Source organism: Alexandromys fortis, unplaced genomic scaffold (genome assembly GCF_014885135.2).
Source record: "Alexandromys fortis isolate MF-2015 unplaced genomic scaffold, M_Fortis_MF-2015_v1.1 scaffold_113, whole genome shotgun sequence".
Classification (NCBI taxonomy): domain Eukaryota; kingdom Metazoa; phylum Chordata; class Mammalia; order Rodentia; family Cricetidae; genus Alexandromys; species Alexandromys fortis.
In genome coordinates, this window is record NW_026067988.1 from 907,625 (window position 1) to 928,716 (window position 21,092).

Consider the following 21,092-nt stretch of genomic DNA (forward strand, 5'->3'; position numbering starts at 1 on the left):
AGAGACCAGGAGATGGGTAAAGCTGGGGGAGGGGAGGAGCAGAACAAGAATTCATGCTTTGAATTAAACAGTGTATTGAAAAAAGAAAAAGAAAATAAAAAAAACAGCGCGGGGGAAATCCAGGTAAAAATAGCTGCTGTCCTTAATTTCAAAAGTAGATGAATTTCATTTTCTCTGGGCAAATGCAACAAGCAAGGGATTGTCGGTGCTTTTGGCCATGGAGTTAAGTTGCAAAGTGTGGCAGAGCAAACTGCCATGTTTACTAATATGCAGCGAGAATGTGCTTCAGTGTTTTGTGACTGTGTTTTCATTTACTGAAGAATAATATTGTCTGTACAATTGTGTTGACAGTGACTGTCTCCAAATAAGAGATGAGATGTAATGCCTCCTCCAGTCCATGCACACGTCCTCTTGCTACCCCTGCATCATCCCTCAGTGGAAACCTTTAAACTCTAAAATCCAAGGAAAGGCAAGAAATATATTATCATGGACCTGAGGGATTTTTATCTGTTGGCTGCTCTGATTGCCTGTTTAAGGCTGGATTCGGCTATAGCTCAAGAACTTATTTACACTATTAGAGAGGAGTTGCCTGAAAATGTGCCCATAGGAAATATACCAAAGGACTTGAACATTTCTCACATCAATGCTGCCACAGGGACCAGTGCCAGCCTTGTCTACAGACTGGTTTCTAAAGCTGGGGATGCCCCTCTGGTGAAAGTATCCAGCAGCACTGGGGAGATTTTCACAACCTCCAATAGAATAGACAGAGAGAAACTCTGCGCTGGAGCTTCTTATGCGGAGGAGAATGAGTGTTTCTTTGAACTTGAGGTGGTGATCCTCCCCAATGACTTTTTCAGGCTGATCAAAATCAAGATCATTGTCAAGGATACCAATGATAATGCCCCCATGTTTCCGTCTCCTGTCATCAATATTTCCATTCCAGAAAACACTTTGATCAACAGCCGCTTTCCAATCCCATCAGCCACAGACCCCGACACAGGCTTCAATGGGGTGCAGCATTATGAATTGCTAAATGGGCAGAGTGTTTTTGGCCTGGATATCGTGGAAACTCCAGAGGGAGAGAAGTGGCCGCAATTGATTGTTCAGCAGAACTTGGACAGAGAACAAAAAGATACCTATGTGATGAAAATCAAAGTGGAGGATGGTGGTACTCCACAGAAATCCAGCACAGCCATTCTGCAGGTCACTGTAAGTGATGTGAATGACAACAGGCCAGTGTTTAAAGAGGGTCAAGTAGAGGTGCATATTCCCGAGAACGCTCCTGTGGGGACCTCTGTGATTCAGCTCCATGCAACTGATGCAGATGTGGGCAGCAATGCTGAAATCCGGTACATTTTTGGTGCCCAGGTCGCCCCTGCAACCAAAAGACTCTTTGCTTTAAATAACACAACTGGGCTGATTACAGTTCAGAGGTCTTTAGACAGGGAAGAGACAGCCATTCACAAAGTGACGGTGTTGGCTAGTGACGGCAGTTCCACTCCTGCCAGAGCCACAGTGACCATCAATGTCACCGATGTAAATGATAACCCTCCGAACATAGACCTCAGGTACATTATAAGTCCCATCAATGGCACGGTGTATCTGTCTGAGAAAGACCCAGTCAATACAAAGATTGCCCTGATTACAGTTTCAGACAAGGACACAGACGTGAATGGCAAAGTGATCTGTTTCATTGAAAGAGAGGTCCCGTTTCATCTGAAGGCAGTGTATGACAACCAGTATCTGCTAGAGACTTCTTCTCTGCTGGACTATGAGGGCACCAAAGAATTCAGCTTTAAAATCGTTGCCTCTGATTCTGGGAAGCCCAGTTTGAATCAGACTGCCCTGGTAAGGGTTAAGCTGGAGGATGAAAATGACAACCCACCGATTTTCAACCAGCCTGTAATTGAGCTGTCAGTCTCTGAAAACAACCGACGTGGGTTATACTTAACAACTATTAGTGCTACAGACGAAGACAGTGGGAAAAATGCAGACATTGTTTATCAGCTTGGACCGAATGCCTCCTTCTTTGATCTGGACAGAAAGACAGGAGTTTTGACAGCCTCCAGAGTATTTAACAGGGAGGAACAAGAGCGATTCATTTTTACAGTCACTGCCAGGGACAATGGGACCCCTCCCCTGCAAAGCCAAGCAGCAGTGATAGTTACTGTTCTGGATGAGAATGATAATAGCCCCAAGTTTACTCATAATCATTTTCAGTTTTTTGTGTCGGAGAATCTGCCAAAGTATAGTACTGTGGGAGTAATCACAGTGACAGATGAAGACGCCGGAGAGAATAAAGCTGTGACTCTTTCCATTCTAAATGACAATGAAAATTTCGTGTTGGATCCCTATTCGGGAGTCATAAAGTCAAATGTCTCCTTTGACCGAGAGCAGCAGAGTTCCTACACGTTTGATGTCAAAGCCACTGATGGAGGACAGCCACCTCGGTCCTCTACAGCGAAAGTAACCATCAATGTCATGGATGTCAATGACAACAGTCCAGTTGTCATTTCTCCACCGTCCAACACCTCATTTAAGTTGGTGCCCCTCTCAGCCATTCCTGGTTCCGTGGTGGCCGAAGTTTTTGCCGTGGATATTGATACTGGCATGAATGCAGAACTTAAGTACACCATAGTGAGCGGGAACAATAAAGGACTGTTTCGGATTGATCCAGTAACGGGCAATATCACTCTAGAAGAGAAGCCAGCGCCTACTGATGTGGGCCTGCACCGCCTGGTGGTCAACATAAGTGACCTGGGGTACCCTAAGGCTTTGCACACTCTCGTGCTCGTATTTCTTTATGTAAACGATACTGCTGGAAATGCCTCGTACATCTACGACTTGATCCGCAGGACTATGGAGACCCCACTGGACAGGAACATCGGAGATAGTAGCCAACCCTACCAAAACGAGGACTATCTCACCATCATGATTGCCATCGTCGCAGGGGCCATGGTGGTCATCGTTGTCATCTTTGTCACTGTTCTGGTGCGCTGTCGCCATGCGTCGAGGTTCAAAGCAGCTCAGAGGAGCAAGCAAGGTGCTGAGTGGATGTCCCCAAACCAAGAGAATAAGCAAAACAAGAAAAAGAAACGCAAGAAAAGAAAGTCCCCCAAGAGTTCTCTTTTGAACTTTGTTACTATCGAAGAGTCCAAACCCGATGATGCAGTTCATGAACCTATCAATGGGACCATCAGCCTGCCTGCTGAGCTGGAGGAACAAAGTATAGGAAGATTTGACTGGGGCCCCGCACCTCCGACCACCTTCAAGCCTAACAGTCCTGACCTGGCCAAGCACTACAAATCTGCCTCCCCACAGCCTGCTTTTCATCTCAAACCAGACACTCCAGTATCTGTGAAAAAGCACCATGTCATTCAGGAGCTCCCTTTGGACAACACCTTTGTTGGGGGCTGTGACACCCTTTCCAAACGCTCCTCCACTAGTTCAGATCACTTCAGTGCCTCAGAGTGCAGCTCCCAAGGAGGCTTCAAGACAAAGGGCCCCTTACACACCAGACAGGTAAACGAGCACTTTTACTGGTCTATAAGTACTGCATACAAGTGCCCAGTCAACCAGTATTAATGTGCCAGTGTCTCTTTTGTTTTGGTCTAACTTTAGCTAAGTTATAAGGAGGAAAAAAAAACTTGACCCCTTTTCTATTCCTCTGGGGCTCAGTCAAGAATTTTTAGAACAGCTTTGAAATTTCTGAGTTCTGAGAATTATTTAACCTCCCAGTTTCCTTCAAATGGCAAAAGATGAAAAGAGAAAATTATTCCAAAGTGTCCCAAGATAATGTTTGCTCAAGAAGAAAACCCATCCTGATTTGCCCAATTCTGCTCCTGGGGTTTCCAAATTGCCTGCTTCAAGATTTTCCACATTACCTTTTGATCTAAAAAGTCACCTTCAAATATCAAGTTTAAGTGACGTTTGAAGGTCTGACACCAATTACGCTGGAGCTGTGGTTGCTAAAGGGGTTAATGTTTTTTTAGACTCTTGAAAAAAAGTAGGATATTAAATGTACATCAGCTGTGAAGCACATGACTGTTGAGTGATTGCATCTAAGCCATATAGGAAGTATAATCTTTGATTTCAAGTTATTTTATTGTAATATAGAAAACTGGGTCTTTCTTAGAAAGATTTTCAGTGTCCGTAAAGGCCAAATATGAAGATGAAAAAAAAGGAATGCTCTAATAATACTAATTTATAGAGGAAAAGAAAGAATCCATTGTAAATACTTCTTCATCTTGGTAATGCATAAGTGATCTGTCATAACTCATTTTAAACTGTGAAATATGCCATATGAAGAGGGATTAAGAGGCTGAGAGACTCATATTTCAACCAAATCCAGAATTAGTTTTCCTTAGGTCTAATAATTCCTTGTTAATAAAGATTTAAATGCAGTGCTGTCTAATTTATTTCTTTGGTGCTTGTCTGTTGCCACGAAATTTGAATGTCGATAATAGCCTGTAGATGGCACTAGGGGATCATGTCCCTTGTGCTGGCCAGGTGCCAATCCTGCAGGAGCGAGGAGAAAGGGGGGAGGGAAGGATCAAGCTGGTAGTACAGCCAAAGATACCTTTTATTTAATGATTGTTCCTCTGTAGCAACTAGCATTTCAGTTCATTTGCTTGCTCTTTAGTGAGTTCCCCTCAGCATGTCAGCTCTCTAGGAATTTGGAAGTCTAGCTCTGTCTGGTGTTAGGGGTCCACCTCTGCTGGTGGCCCATCCACCACCCTGCTAACTCTTAGGAACATAGGTCTCAGAAAATGAAGTGAAACAAAATTCACTTGCATAATTGTCTTGGCAGTTATTGGTGAGTCTTTGGAAAGCCAAGAGGGGTTTTTGTTGTTGTTGTTGTTTTGTTTATTTTTTTCTAAAGTTGTAGTAGAGTAGTGTATCTTATGGAAACTGTTTCCCCCTTTAGATTTAGTAGCTGCTCTGTAATGACGTTGAGACTTCAGGACAATAAGGTATCATGAAAATGATTTTGTCAATGAATCACACAGGTCCTTCCTCCATGAATATTAAGTATAATGCCTATGATTATGAAAATAAAATCTTCATTTGAAATATTAAATACATAAAGCATTATAGACTCACATATGCTTAAAGCTGAAATGCACAGGGTAAAATAACCTAAAATGACAGAATCAGTTTTGAAGTACTAGAGGAGTCTATTAGATCATTAGAAATACATGGAAGTCAGAAGCACAGCTTGGTTTTATGCTAATCTTATTAGCATTTGAGAAAAAAAAGTGGCGTTTTAAAATCTGGAAATCATCTAAAGATATCAAAGTTTTTAAAAGTTGTTAAATAGTTTATTATGGCAAGAAAAATAATAAAACTAAATGCTCTTAAGAAGTTGCTATTTCAGTGAAGAAAAGAAGAAAAGTTTGGTTTTTACTTTATTAAAATCTATACTGTATATTTTTGGTAGGATTTGTTTTTTATCATTACCTGAAAAAAGAAAAACAAACTAGTGTGACCTGAAACTTTTCATATGAGATGAGAAATTGGTTTCCCATGGAGAATTACCCGTCTATTTCCCAGCATTATCGTTTCTTCCCTGTCAGTGCCATGGGCATTGCTAGTTAGGTGTAGGCCGACATCCTCTGGTTTCCCAAAACTTAGTGAACTTAAATACAATACCAGGGCATAAATGCCAGTTAGATGTGTTTCAACAAAGCTTTGAAAATATCTGATGAAACTTCATTTGTCATAAGAAAACATTTGTTTACATGCCATGAACTTGCTCTCAGGACGCTGAGCAACTCCCTAACTGAAATGACAGTATATTCCAGACACACCTTTTAGCCATGAGGTATTTTGGAGCTTTCTTGTACACATTCTGATGTTGAAAACTAGTGCAAAATCTTCCACAATAAAGAGCAATTAAAGTAATAATGCTGATATGTTTTAGCTGCTTTCAAAATAAAAAAATAAAAACGTAATAATCATACTTGAGAAATAAATCGTGGAAGTAAGGAGGTAGGGAATGGCAGCAGACCAAGGCATAGATACGATGTTAAGGGGGAAGGGCTATTTCCTATGATGAAAAACAGAAATTATATATAGCTTCTCAAAATTGTGTTGGCTGAACTCTATAATAGCTCTCTAAGATGTTTTGATCATCTAGAACCAATAGGTGTTTTTGTTTCTTTATAACTCCTCTGTTTCAACTAGTAACCTTTATACAAACTAGAGTTCCACGGTTTATGACTTTGAAAATATGAATTTTATTACTACAAATTCTATCAAGCAAATTTTTAGACTAATACATAGTATGCGAAGATTTTTTTTTTAGTAAAGTAGGCACGATTGCCTTTCACAGGACTCCCTTTTCTTTATGGTGCTAACTGAAGTGTGGAACATGTAAGAATCTTAAATAAAAGGTTAACAATTTAAGTCCTTCTACTTTGTATTGTCTATATGAACGTGCATTCTGGTTTTTGCATCCTGATCTGGTCTGTTGGGCAGAGACCCCAGTTTGTCTGACACATTCTTCCTTGCTAGTTCCCTCAGTGTTTCCAAGTGATGCATGAGGTCATCACAATTTCCATCCGTCTATTGACTCTATCTTACTAAGCCTTTTTTTGAATTTCAGGGTAACAACCCTATCATTTCAATTTCAGAATAGCAACTCTATCACTTAATAATTTTACAAGTATCCTCTGTGTTTCCCAGACTGAGAATGTGCAGTTTTAGGCACAGGATTGTGTCTTCATCACTTCTCAGTTAAGGATCAAAACAAAACTCCCTGCTGCAGTGTCCACAGCAAATTTCACCTGGTCACTTCACAAAAAAGTTCCTCGTGCTTTTGTCTAAAAGCAGAAGGGGAGCTTCCATTGACATAGGAGAGTTTAAAATATAGATTTTCAGATTGACATATGTCTCAGAAATAGTGCATTCTCTCTTGAAACAGGGTTTGGGATTCTTCTAGACCAATTCTGATGCATTGCTACTGGGTCAGACCTGGAAAGGGAACCAGCTAACAGTTTCCTATGTGACAGTGTGTTCTTCTCCTTCTAAGTTCCATTCTTGGAGATTCAGCCTTAACATATTAGAACAAGAAATGCCCTCCCTTTCCTCTCATATCATCGTATCCAACAGTCCTGTTTCAGAACATGTCAACTGTGCCCATTTATTGACAGCTGTTTTATTGTAGCTGGAGGCTTTATAGTAAGCTGTTTATTGCTGCTTCCTAACTTGGTTGACAGCATTTGGGGAATTAATTTTCTTGGTCCCATGTGCTTTGTTTTCTCCAGCAGGAGTGTGGGAATAAAGGAAAGAGTAAACATAAAGAACAGTGCTCTATTTACATTTGACAAGTTCTTCAAGTCATCAAACAGTCTGTAAGAGCTCCACCAGAGTTTGGTTCTGGGTAAACAGGCATGTTTAATTTCCTAAGTGAGATGTTCATCTTCCAGCTTAAACATCCCCACTTTAACTGTTATGCTTTAAAGTATTTGCTCAGATGCACAGTTATGTATAGATTGAAGAATTTATACACTGAGAATGTGTAGACACGCTGTACTCAAGCGGCTGTGTGTGCTTTTACAGTTGCAAAGGGAATTGCTTCAATTGCCAATCATTTAGAGATAGCGTATTACTTTTGTGATTACTTTTCATTTTTGAGTAATCCACCACAATCAGCGCTGAAACGTTATTATGACATGTGGAACACAGAAGATGGTGACAGTGCTGATGTTTAGAATATTCAGAAAGACACAAATGCGATTGGGAGTCTGATGTGAGGCCTGCCCAAACTTCAGCACGTTTCCAGCTACTGTATTTTAGAACACAGAAGCAGTCATGACTGGATAGGAGGTGCATCATGAAACATTGTCTCTACCTCCAAATCAAATGATTTTGAAAATTGTGACTTTTAATGCTGTAGCTTCTCCCTTTATTACTTCCTTTGGTTGTGAAGTCAGTTTTCATATTTAGGAAGCAAAAGAAACCCCCCCTTGGAGACTGACTCAGACTTCTAAGATAAAGATGAGTTATTCACGGTGGCTACATTTGCTCTTGGATTTTTAACAGGGACGTTTGATGTTTTGTTTGTGGTTTGGTTTTTTATCCACTTGATATTCCTATGAAGGTCAGAATATGTTGTTTCATTCATCTCTAATAAGCTTAAAGAAAAAAATACCCAAATGTCATTGTAGTAAACAGGTTTTGTTAGGGTATGACTACATACAGAATGTTTATGAGAAGGCAGGAAATTTATCTAGATGCAATAATCTACTGTCCCATTTTCTAATTTTTCCCCATTTTCTAAATTTAATACAATTATAACACCAGAACTGTGCTTTCCTTTTTCTCATGGTCTGACTAGTCATGCCTATATTATGACAGAACAGGTATTGGCTGATTAAAATTACCTTGCCTGCCTGGGGACAGAGTTCAGTGAGAGATCACTGGCCTGAAGTGTGCAATGCTCATATTATACCACTGCAAAAAGAAAAAGGGAATAATCCTTGCATTTTTCAATGGTGACAATATTCCATTTTATTTTGAAATGTGAATACCCTTTCTGTTTAATTGCTGACTATAATTTACTTGTTAGCATAGCATAAATTAAAAGTCATAAAATAGAAAGACAAGACGGAGTGAAAGAACTCAAATTTAGAATGAGATTTCTTCACAATCCATTGTGACATATAAAATCTGTAATTACACCCTAACTATTACAAATGGCATTTTAATGCATTATTGCTCGGATACGCTGTTTTGTAGATGAAGGTATGAGAGCCATGTGTTTAGATCATATTTCTGTATAAGTGCAATTTCTGCAATTACTTTTTACCCTCCACGGTCTTCATTTTCTAAGTCCTTTGGTTAGAGGACACTGATGGTTTTTTATCAGGCGCCCAAAGCTTAACCTTGTATTTTTCCATCTGTCTAAGGGTACGTGTTTGTGCAGCATTGGGCTCCATTTCCTGATTTGATGTTTCTGGTTCGGCTTAGCTGGAGATAAAGGCTTAGTGTTTGTGTATTTGTGAACAAAACAGAATAAAACAAGGCCAAATCTAGTGAGCTGTTTACTGCTGCCACTTGAAATCCTCGAAGTGTAAGCCTGTATGCATGGAATCGGGTATTTGCACGTGGTGTGATATAATCATAAATTGCCTTCTTAATAATATTAGTCATTCAGATAGTATCTCACACATTAGCTTCTTTGGGAAAAATATTTGTAAATTGCGGGAATTTTATTTCTCAACATTCATTTTCTCAATTTGTGCATACCATAGCCCTTAAGTTTGACAGTGAGGATTTGGGACTGCAAACCAAGAAAGGATGATCAGGTTCGCGCAGGTACTGAAGTCTGAGGTTCTAAGTAGTAATGCTACAAAATTGAGAACTTTTAAGTGAGATCATCCCTGAAAAACAAATACCACTGTTGCAGTCAATTTAGGTATAGTGTAGAAATATGACCTCACATGTATATAAGGAGGTACACACTCTCCAGTGTTTAAGATTTCATCAGTTAGTTCCGATAACTGCTCAATCTGTCAAACATTTCATTTGGAAAGGAACACTTGCCTTTTTGCCTTTGTTTGATACAAACCTATCGGTCTGTCAGTCATCGGAAACACAGAACTTGAAAGATACATTACCATGATTGACATTTCGCTTTAGACTTATATTCCCTTCTTCCATAAGCCAAGATTCATTAAAATTTGAAATCCCTATATGAGTTAAACAACTATCTTTCTGTTAATAGTAAAGTGTTATGACTGAAATAAAGTGGATGAAAAAAATCCAATTTTTAATTTTTCACACTTATATTTTATCTTATAATCAGTGTTTCCTCTATGGTGGCAGAATTAGTGAAGCTATCTCAGCTATAGTATATAATTCTCAAAAAGTCAGAACCCCTAAGCACTCATTAGCGACCCATTTTTTCATGTATATACAGTAAGACCTGTGAAAACATTTTCTGATCATCTTTACCAGTACACAAGCATGTATTGCATTGAGAATGATGTACCTGGAGCAACATATAAGAGCAGTAAAGATGTAAATTTAGGCAGGATCAGAAAGCACATATGAGTGTTTCTTATTCATTTTATACAGATTATTCCAGCATATGGGATGAAAGAAACATACCTGTTCTTAACTGGACACCGTTACATGCTACATGACATGTGTAGGCTTTTAATTATGAGCTAGACTAGAGACAAGACTGGTAATTTTGTCAGGTTTTTTTTCTTGCTTGCGTAATATCTTCCATTTAACACACTTTCACAGTTTTGGCTATCGAACCATATTTACATTTTGGTAATGCGAAGTCTTGCTAATATCCAGTTCCAAGCCTTTTTCAATCTCTCAGCAGTTGCTTAAGAAACTTTCTAATCCCTTGTGGAATATTGAGGATGTGAAGGGTGGCAGGGATCTTTAAGCTTTACTGCACGGTATGAAGAATTGTTACTGAGTTGTTTGCACGCCTCTCCCCCTGCTAGTTACTTTGCCTCATTTTCTTCCCTTCCTCATCTTTAGTTTCCATCCTGAGAGTATTTGTTTTAGTCGGAAATAAGCTTGCCAGTGATAGAAGTTTGGGATTCACCTCCAGATGAATGCCATCACAGACAAGGAAGCTCCGGCACATTTTGCATAGATCTGTATGAACACAGTGAACCCTTCATAAGCTCTTAGATTGCAGGAAATCGGTGCTGGAAATTAAGTGGGGTTTTAAAGATTTGCAAAGTAGAGAGCTTTGTATAATGCTGGAATTGCAGGTGCCTATTAAATATGAAGTAAAGGCTTTGTAATACAACCAGCTAACACGCTTCCCTCCACATTGGAGTGATTTACAGCCTAGGGAATTAGATTTGCCTCATTTTTTCCAAATGCAGACACATTGGATATATTCAAAAGAATGAAAATATTAGCAAGATGCCTTAGAATGGACTTTTTTTTTTCAAGTTGATGGTTCTGATCCTGAAGAACAGATGACGCAGGGGTGCTAATGTTTTCTCAGAAGTATCTCTGCTGTCTATGACTTGGGGTTTCACCTCTCCTGAGAAAGCACCTTCAGTTTTTGAACAGAATCTCCTTTTAATGTAAAAGCAAATGAAAGCCTTAGGTATCTTGAATTATTTCTCAAACTCTGTGTAGGATTTTTTTTCTGGCTCATTTGTAAATAGTGTATATTTTTAGCATGTTTTTATAGTCCAGACATATATGGGTTTCATTATATTTACCTTTATAATAGTTTATATTTACCTTCATAATAGTGTTGAGCAAGAATCCAGAATTTATTTAATGCTTGATGTTGCAAACTAGCTTGCTTACATGTAAATTGGTGGAAATAGTCTTGCATATTTAAAAAATAATTACAAATATGCTTCTACTTTATCTTTTTGCCTCCATAATTGTGTAACCCACAACAGGAACAGGGCAAAGTGCTGTTTCTGTTCATCATAGACAATTGGGTTGGAAAACAAAAGACTGGCAATCACAATTCAGAGAATGAGATTTTTAGTTTTTTTCCCCCATTTCCTCATTAAACAAACATCAATAAGGAGGAAATGGAAACAGAAGGCATTATGCAATGAAGCTGTAGCTTTCAAAGGAAGAAAATGTCTTCTGCTGACAGTAGTTCTGTAGTAGATCTTTTCTGAGAAAAAGAGAAACTGGTGCTTTTTTGGATTCCGAGGATACGGCCAATCTGTGCCTCTGTGTGATAACAGCTGCATGCTGAGGACTTTCAAACACTCAGCTACACAGGATTCTGCAGGAAACTTTGTAGATGGTGCAAGTGACAAATGGAGACAAAATGAAGTGAGCTCTGAGATGTGAGTTGATGCCCTCCTGGGTCATATATTCATGTCATTGAACCAATTTTCACATTGCAAGCCCTGAGTCACAATGGCCTTTCCTCCACATCAGCTGTGAACGCACCTGTGCCAGCAACTCTTCCTTGCTCTGTGTCTCGTTATTCACTAGCTGGGAGATATTCAAGTGCGTCACTTAGTGTACATCCAGCCTTTTAGTTTCTCAGTCGATTTTAGATGGTGCATATTGTTTCCATAGCTCTCTTTACCATAAACAGGTTAGTATGAGTACACACACACACGCGCGCGCGCGCACACACACACACACACACACACACAGGCGTGCACACACACATGGGGTTAGTATCTTGATGATATCTTGGAAGTATGAAGTAAACATAATTTTGCCTTTTTTTTCTTAGAAATACCAGACACACCCTCTATTCTGAGTTTACTTTTCATTCACCACTGTTAAAATTCACCTTTCCTCATTCTCGCCTTTGCCAATGATAAGAAATACTATTTTGTTTATGATACCGAGGTTAAAAATGTTTGGTCCCAACATATTCAAATTTCTTGAATGAAAGATCATAGAATTTATATGAAAATTGCCCATAGTTTTGCTCCAAAATAAAAAGTAAGTATGAAAATTACTTTGCAATCCAATAAAATTAATGACAATCTTCAGGTTATTTTGGAATGATATGAACTCAGTCATTTCACTCTACGTCTTCACAGTAAAATCTTTTTCTGTGAAAGCAGTGACAACAAAATATATTATTTCTGACACCTAAAGTCTCTATTTTAGACAATTAAATTCTGCTTTAGGTAAGGGTTATTGACATTTGGGTAGGACTAGGAGCAGTGATCCTCAAGACCATCTGTTACTGGCGGGGCTGTGCATCCTCTCCAGCTGACAGAGGGCCAACCCAGGTGAATAGTTAGTATGGTCCAAAACATTTTCACTGCTATTTACACGCATTTGTTTCCCATTTTGATTTCTTATTTATTTGTCACCTGGTCTGTCCATTCAGTCATGGATCTAATACAGGATGGGAAGGGTCAAAAATGTTAATTAGGATCCCTATTCCTCTCTTCAAGTCTTGGCATCTGTAGTAGGTAGTTTTCTCTTCTCACTGATGTAACAAAACATGAGCAAAATCAAATTAAAGCAGAAAACAAAAGGTTGTGTGGGTTCAGAGGTTGAGGGCACTGTCTGTCATAATAGGGGAGGCGTGACTGCAGGAGCATGAAACAATGCTGGTCAAATCACATCTTCAGTCAGGGTGTATACAGAAATGGATGCTTGTGTTCAGCATGCTTCCTCCTCATTATTCAACCTGGGATTCCAGTCTATATGATGGCTTCATCCAAATTTAGAATAAGTCACTTTCCCTAATTTAGACACACACTCAAAGGCATTTCTCCTTGGCAAGTCTAGATTCTAAAAGATTGGCAATCGGTATTAAGCATAACAATATTTAAATTGAATAGTTTGTGAGAGCTTTCTTAAAAATATCGTGATTAATTCATTTTTTGTTATATGTTTGAGAGACATACTTTGAAAGCAAAGAGACAAAGGTATCATGCAAGATTCTTAATGCACTCTTTAATAAAGTAGAAAGTAATTTAGAATCTAGGATATGTTATGCAAAAAGAAGCAAAATAATAATTGAATAGTGATTAATGCAGTGTCTGGTTACTATATTAACTTCAGAAAGATAAATTTAGTGTCTATTAGAACTCAGAGGATTCTCACATGCTCAAGCTTCAAATGTGCCTTTGAGATGATTTGACCTATTTAATTCATTTCCCGGCTAAGAAATTGCAAACCATAGAAATAATTTGATATTTGAAGCAGCAGAAATGACTGGGTTAACTACTACATGAAAACATTGTGATAATTAATAACACATTGCATCACCTCGAAGACAGTAGAGATAGGCCTTTGATTTCCTTGTCTGTGCCGTGTACGAACCCACATTTAATATAGAAATGGTTCTGAAGTTAAGTATGCAGATATCAACCAGGTCTGGAGTACATTCTTCAGACATGCCAAATCTTTCTTCCACCTCTTCTAAGAATATCAGCCCTGTTCTGATAGAATTACTCAATTCTTTTAATAGATGGTTGCTCTTTTAATTTTGCTGATAATTTTTGTTTTAATCTATTTTTTAAAAATTTTCTGTAGGGAAGACTTTGAATTAATCTACTTTTAACTTGCCATCATTTTTATTATTAGAAGTTCGAAGAAGTTGGCCTATAACTTTATCAGAATACAATACATAAAATGCTTTGCTTTGATCTTAGTCCTCATTATTTTGTCTGTGAAATTATTTCACCTTTCATTTTATATTACTTTACTGCTTTCAACTGTCTGCCACATTTAAAATGATTCTGTTCCTCTTAGTATTTGCTACTAATGTAGTTCTTTGTCTGTTACCCATAGGAGCAGCACCCATCTGGGGATTTTCACCTTACACATCACTCCTATTACAGAACAACATATAAAAGCAAATCTGTTGCACAGTCAGTACTTAACACAGCTGGAATCATTTGAAACCTGCTGGTTCATGCTTCCAATTATTCCACAGACTAAAAAGCATCACTGTTGAAGTATCAGCATCCACTGTGTAATCAAACTAGTTCAAATGCCTGAGAATATATGGATCATATTTCCAGAATTTGCCAAAATTAGGATAGGAGTATTACATCAAACAGATTTTTACTTTTGTTTCTTATTTTGAGATAACGTATACTTAAGAGGAAGTTACTGACATCTGAGTAGATAAAATATTGCACTATGTTTGTGTGTGGATGACATAAATATTAATAAAGACAATATGCAAAGATATAACACAATAGGATTTTACCAAAAAATACCATTTCTTAATTTTATTGGGCTAAAGTAATTTCCTTTTTCTAGAGTAGCTAAAAGCATCATAATGAAACTGCTGATTTGAACTTGAAGCACAGTACAGTGGAGATTTGTAAGTAATTAGCTCTACCAACCAAATAGGAAGTTAATATAGCCAAATTTCAACTGATTTCTCTGTGACTTTATTTGTTAAAATAATTGTTTTAACATCATAATGTCTTTCAGGACCTCAAGGAAAAATTCACACAGTTTGTGATTTGACTTCAGTTTATTTGCAATTTCCTATAAGTCAGCGCCACATAAGGACTTTAAAGCAAGACAAACAATAAGAGTAATTGTTAACCATTTTTGTACCAGTTCAACAAAACACATAAATCATGGACAAATAGCATCACTTCATTGCAACTTGAAGTTTCATACTAACTCATGCATTCCAGGTTCTATGTTCATTTTTTTTAGATCCCACACGTGATGGAGTTGTTTCAAGTCTAACTATGACATATAATAGTTGTCTAAAAAATTCTACTCAGTCCTGCCACATAGAAGAACACAGAAGCACTTAGTCAAAGGATAACATCAGATACACTGTAAATGGTAAATTGGGATTCAAGGCATTGGACCAATTCTTTTATTTGATATTAAAAGCATGACATCATTCAGTAGACAGCTGTTGTGCACTATATATGTGCTACATATAGCACCGTATATAACCCTGTGCTTGCCAAACATAGCTAAATGGCAAATAGGTCGGTCAGATTCATGTTGTCCGCATTAGTGATGTCATTTCTCCACTACTCATCGAGGGATCCAGAAATCTTGCTTGAATTCTATGCTACATAATGATCACAAATTTGGTCTAGGAAGAGACTCAGTGGATTTTCCCAACAAGCAATGGGAATAGCTTTTATTTTTGTCTCCTAAATACTTATTGGGTAATCTAAATGTAAGCAATATTTACCTTTTTCAACAGGTTAGTCAACTGTATTTTATTTTACACTTTTACACACACACACACACAAACTTATTTCAGATTTATGTCTCTTAGTCATGTAGAGTGTAATGATGTTTTATATAGGAATAAGAAGTTTCTGCTTCCAAAAAGACCTGCTGTGTGATACACTGATTGACTGATCCGATGATGCACACACATGCTCAAACACACACACACACACACACACACACACACACACACATCCTTTTTAGTTCTTATTTATTCTGTAAATATACAGACATTTTGTTTGTCTCAACTGAGTTTCAGAAGTGGTGTTTGAGACTATATATATATATATATATATATATATATATATTTAATTTATGGCATTGTCTTAAAGTATCTCAGTGCTCAGTGGATTTTAATCACAAAACTTAATTACATAAAATGAGTACTAAATTAGTTTTAAAACGATGTCATTTTTCTAAAATATATTTTTGAATTCTCACTAAAGAATGCTCTAGGCGATCTGATCTTTGAAGGAGACAATACAATTCTAAGATGTATTGCTCAAATTATAGGAATGTTAGGTTTAAATGTATTGTTTAGTTAATTTACAAAGACATATGCTCCTTTATCCCTAAAGCCCACATTCTCCTATGGGCCAGGGTGTTCATTCAATATCATTGAAAGTAAGAATGCAACTTTTCAATTGTCTAAGACTAGTCAATGCACTAAAAGTTACATAAAATCTATAGTATATGTTGGAGATTTCAAGCAGTGACTCAATTCACATTGTAGCAGTGTCCTTGAAAAGCCTATTTTACGTCACACAGAAGAATGTTGCAGCCTTCACCTTTGGAAGAACATACATTCCACATAGACATTGAATACAGACATCAAACTCTGGATGGTATATATGTTTGTTCTAATTGGCTTTTTCTTCCAGATGGTTCTCATCTGAGCAAATCCATTTTCTGATGAACATTTATTGCAATATCTCAGGGAATCAATTCCATACCATGAATGTTAAAAGGAAGGGGACCTTCGTTATATGTGTTTTCTTCTAAAGTTGAAAACATTCGTACCCTTAAAATTTGTTTCTGTGCCATCACAGAAGGAAATGTCACAGCTGGGTTTCACATTTGGGCAAGGCCGGCTGTTATTTTTAACTCATTCATTTCTAAGACACCAGCTTACATAAGGATACATGTCCTTATGTAAGGAAGACTTTCCAAAATTATAGTTATCATTTCAGTGAAAATCTTTGGTTTCTGAAAAGTAACACATACAGGTCCCCACCTGTGCATTCTTGTGCAAATGTGTTTGAAAAAACAAACCTTCACTGCCAGCAAATGTTCCTTTTTAATTGCAATTAGACTTCTCTGATAACCACCAAGCTGGTGCCTAACTCTAAAAGGATCTTTCCAACTGTTCTGTGGCTGCTTAAGCAACTATCACCAAGTAATTACTATAATTAAATGAACTACAAAATTGAAACCTGTTAAAATATGCAGAGCTCAGGAATAAAATGTAAAACACACTTGTTAATTAAATACATTAATTGAAATATAAATAAGTTTTTGGATATCATAAATGAGTTAGTATGAGCAGTCATATGAAAACATGTACTTCACTTTTTATTAATATGAAAATATTGACAGTTTAGTAAGCTAATTTAGAACCAAGAGACAGGGTGGTATAAGCTTAATATAAGGGTACATCTAAACAGAGGTTGGCATGCAAACCACATGTGTGGCCCTGCCTATCATAACTTATTTCTAGAAATAACTAGGCATATGCTAATTGCACAACTGAATACATTGCCCATCAATTTTGTGTTTTTGTATGTTTTCAATTCCTTATTATGCTTCTTCTCAGTGACTATATCACACTGCTAAATAAACTGAGCCAATAATGGTTATTGAATTCATATTTATATTTGTATGTCTTTCAAATTTTATTATACATTATTTTCTCATCTGGGTTGCAATAGTATGTACTGAATAGTATGCTCACTAAAATTCCCTGAGCATTATGAGGATTGATTTCTTTTCTGAAAATTAGATATTTGGACAAATACGTTTCTTGCCATTGAATATTAAACTATAGTTTTTATGAATCAGTTGAGGGGACATCTCTTCTTGACATCCTCATGGCACCCAACATCCAACTGGCATACTTTTTCCTATTATCAGCTGAGAGATGTTCAAATTATTCAAATCCTCCTTAATCAGGACTCAAAAGCTCAATCCCAAATGAATCCCAGAGCTCCATCTCTATACAAAACGAAGGAGATGTGATATTGACACTTGTTAGGATCATTTACCCCACTCTCATTATGTAGAGTGTAGTTACTGTTTTTTTTTTTTTTTTTTTTTTTAACACTTTGCTCTTTTGTTCTTTGGGGATCTGCCAACAAGCTCCCAAATAAATCACACAGAGACTTATTCTTGCTCATGAATGCCTGGCTTTAGCTTAACTTATTTCTTGCCAGCTTTTCTTAAATTATCCCATCTGACTTTTGCATCTGGCCTTTTGCCTTTCTCTATTTATGTATATCTTTTATTTTTCTTTCCTTCGTATTCCATGTCTGATTGTGGGGCTGGGTGACTGGCCTCTTTCATCCTCCTCTCCTTGTTCTTGACCTTGATCTCTTTCTCTCCTTTTATTTATTCTCTGTGCCTGCCAGCCCCATCTATTCTTTCTCCTGCCTTGCTATTGGCCGATCAGCTCTTTATTAGACCAATCAGTGTTTTAGATTGGTAAAGTAAGACAGCTTCCCAGAGTTAAACAAATGCAACAGACAAGAATGCAACATGTCTTTGCCTCGTCAAACAAATGTTCCACAGCATAAACAAATGTATTTTCAACTAATATTCTACAACAGTGGAACATACTATTGGCTTTATCTTCCTGGAGTTCTTATCTAAAACATTTTCTTTCTATGCGAGAAAATTATTATTCCACACAAATCATAAATCACAAAATGAAAATTTATTTGCTTAGGTAATATATACAAAATGAAAATTTAAAGATAGAAGTACAGTTTAGTGGTAAGGAATTTATTTAGCATGTATAAGACCTTGTGTTGTGTCCCAATGGTGCCAAATACAATTAAAAAAAAAAAAAGAACTCTGTAAAGTCTTAAGCAGACAATTGGAGCATACAGTAATAACTAAAATACTACCAACTTAAAATAGAAAGGATGCTGTAATAGTTTTTCTTAGAATATTATTGTGATTGTGATGCACTTTTTGTAGTAAAGCATTAAGATGAACTTAATATTTTAACAAATAGCTTTGTTATAATGTATTAGTATAAAATATATAAAATGCTGCTATTTTGACTAATTAACTACTAGTACAGATCTCAAGAGAACTCAATTATTTTTTCACTTTAGAGAGAATAGTCATGCAAAAAATAAAGAATGAAATTGCAGTATATTCAGGATATTTAGAATTATCAATTGATTCCTGAAGGAAAATCATGTTTAAAATTAGAAAGAAAGAAAGAAAGAAAGAAAGAAAGAAAGAAAGAAAGAAAGAAAGAAAGAAAGAAAGAAAAAGAAGAATTAGCTGGAATGGCTTCCATGGTACACCACTTCAAGCCAAACATGAAAGCTGGTCACAGGAACATGAATTGCATTTGTGTTTTGCATAAGAAAGCCCAGCACATTCTACTATGAATGTAGCAGCCAAAAGGATTCATGGGTTGATGCTGAAGTCTAAATATCATCCCAGGAATCCTTTATTATTCTTTTACCACAATGATTTGGGAATCTTTACTTGATTGCATTTCCTACTTCAGTATTGTGTGCTGTGTCATATGAAAACTTTAGGGAAGATACACCCTTTAGGTTGTTGAGGTACTACTCATCAAAATCTTGTAAAGGGATTGTTCTCTGGTGGTTAGGTGCTTTAGGAGGTCTTGGACTTTCCACAGGGCAGGGTGCCTTGCCCTCTCTTAGGACTGGAGGGGGATTAGAGGGCGGGTGTGTGGGGGGAGGAAGTAGAAATTTTGATTGATATTACTTATAAAGTAATAAAAAACAAAAAAGTAGTTACTTTGTGAGATGTTGATTAAGATGAAAGAATTATATAGTTTCAGAAATGCCACATGTTGACTAAAGAAAATTTAAACAAAAATGTTTTATTAGAAAGTTTCCCCTTTGCGTTTTAAGACAAGCGCTGAAAAAGACTTCCTAAAATTTCCATTTTGAACCAGGAATGCCACACAAATGTGGCAAGCAACTCATACAGAAAACATGAATTCAGGGACTTTTCAGTGGACTCGTTGTAGCTTCTAATGCTGTAGTTCTCCTAGAATGTTGAGGAAACATGATGCTACAACAGAGCACTTTAAATAAAGCTTGCCGCAGCTTCAGCACATGGGAATCAATTAGTTCTTTTAATACACTGCATTTGTATTAGATTTCAGGATAAAACCGTGGATGCCAGTGTTTCTTAGGAAACCAATATAATCTAAGCATTCATTTAAAGTGTTATTTAAATAAACATGGCCTAAAAATCCCATGAGTACTCTCCTGTCTCCAATGACTAATCTCAACAGGAAATGCGACGTGTGAGTGGATTTATTCTGATTATACTCACCCAGTGGCAACACGTGGGTGTGACAATTCATTGGTTTTGCATCTTTGTGCCTTTGCCTCTCTGTGTGAAATTCTTCATGCCACTGGGACTGCAGATCTTTCTTGTGAGAAAGCCCTCTGTCACTACAGAAATCTCTTGTTTGAAGTTGCTCCTTTGGGGATGTCGTACATTTAGCCTACCTAGTATTTCCCTTTTTCGGGTTTTATTTGCTTGTAAATTTCTTCTTATCAAACACAACAGGAAAAACTTCATCATAGTCTTGAGTGATTTAATCAGCACCTCTGTCACCTCAACTGTTTCCTTATCAACAGTTGATCAAATCTAAGTCGTTAAGGCCAAGTTACTGATTTATTGTGTATATTTTATACTAAAAAGAAAACATGGTCTTACAGTTACTAATACCAAATTAATACTAAACAGCAAAGACCTGTGTTTCGTTAGGCAATGGCAGAAAAATAACACCAACCTGAATTATATTATGCTTTCTAAAACATTCATCCCACAAGTATGTGATTATCTGGATGGTACAAATAATAAAACCCCAATTACATAAAGATACTAATGAATATAATGAAAATTATAAAAAATACAAGAGTAACACAAAATTAGATTAATAGAAAAGCTAAGTTGGGGAGGTAAATATACCTTAGCTTTTGGGGACCATAATTGACTGAATGAAATTTAAATAGACTCTGACAAGATAAGAAGCTAGACGGGTCAAGTTATAAAATCCTGTTAGTTCATGGAGCCTTTGTCAGAGTGAGCCATTCTGGGAACAATAGAACAAATCACAGCTCTGTGATTAATCAAATCAATTCTCCATTGTAGAAGTACAAAGAGAGGAAACCATATGATCTCATTTGCAATTGGATGCTTATAGACGAATG

General features: G+C 37.1%; 1 protein-coding gene and 1 long non-coding RNA gene across 3 annotated transcripts in view; one reads left to right on the top strand and one right to left on the bottom strand.

Annotated features, from left to right (window-relative positions):
* Positions 1-21,092, bottom strand: part of LOC126511993 (uncharacterized) — a 1,200,080-nt gene that overhangs the window by 241,119 nt on the left and 937,869 nt on the right. The window lies entirely within an intron of this gene.
* Positions 1-21,092, top strand: part of Pcdh9 (protocadherin 9) — an 821,312-nt gene that overhangs the window by 1,433 nt on the left and 798,787 nt on the right. The window contains exon 2 of the mRNA XM_050159519.1: positions 352-3,522. Within this exon, the coding sequence (XP_050015476.1) occupies positions 487-3,522 (3,036 nt within the window). The 5' untranslated portion in view covers positions 352-486. The remainder of the gene's footprint in view (positions 1-351; positions 3,523-21,092) is intronic.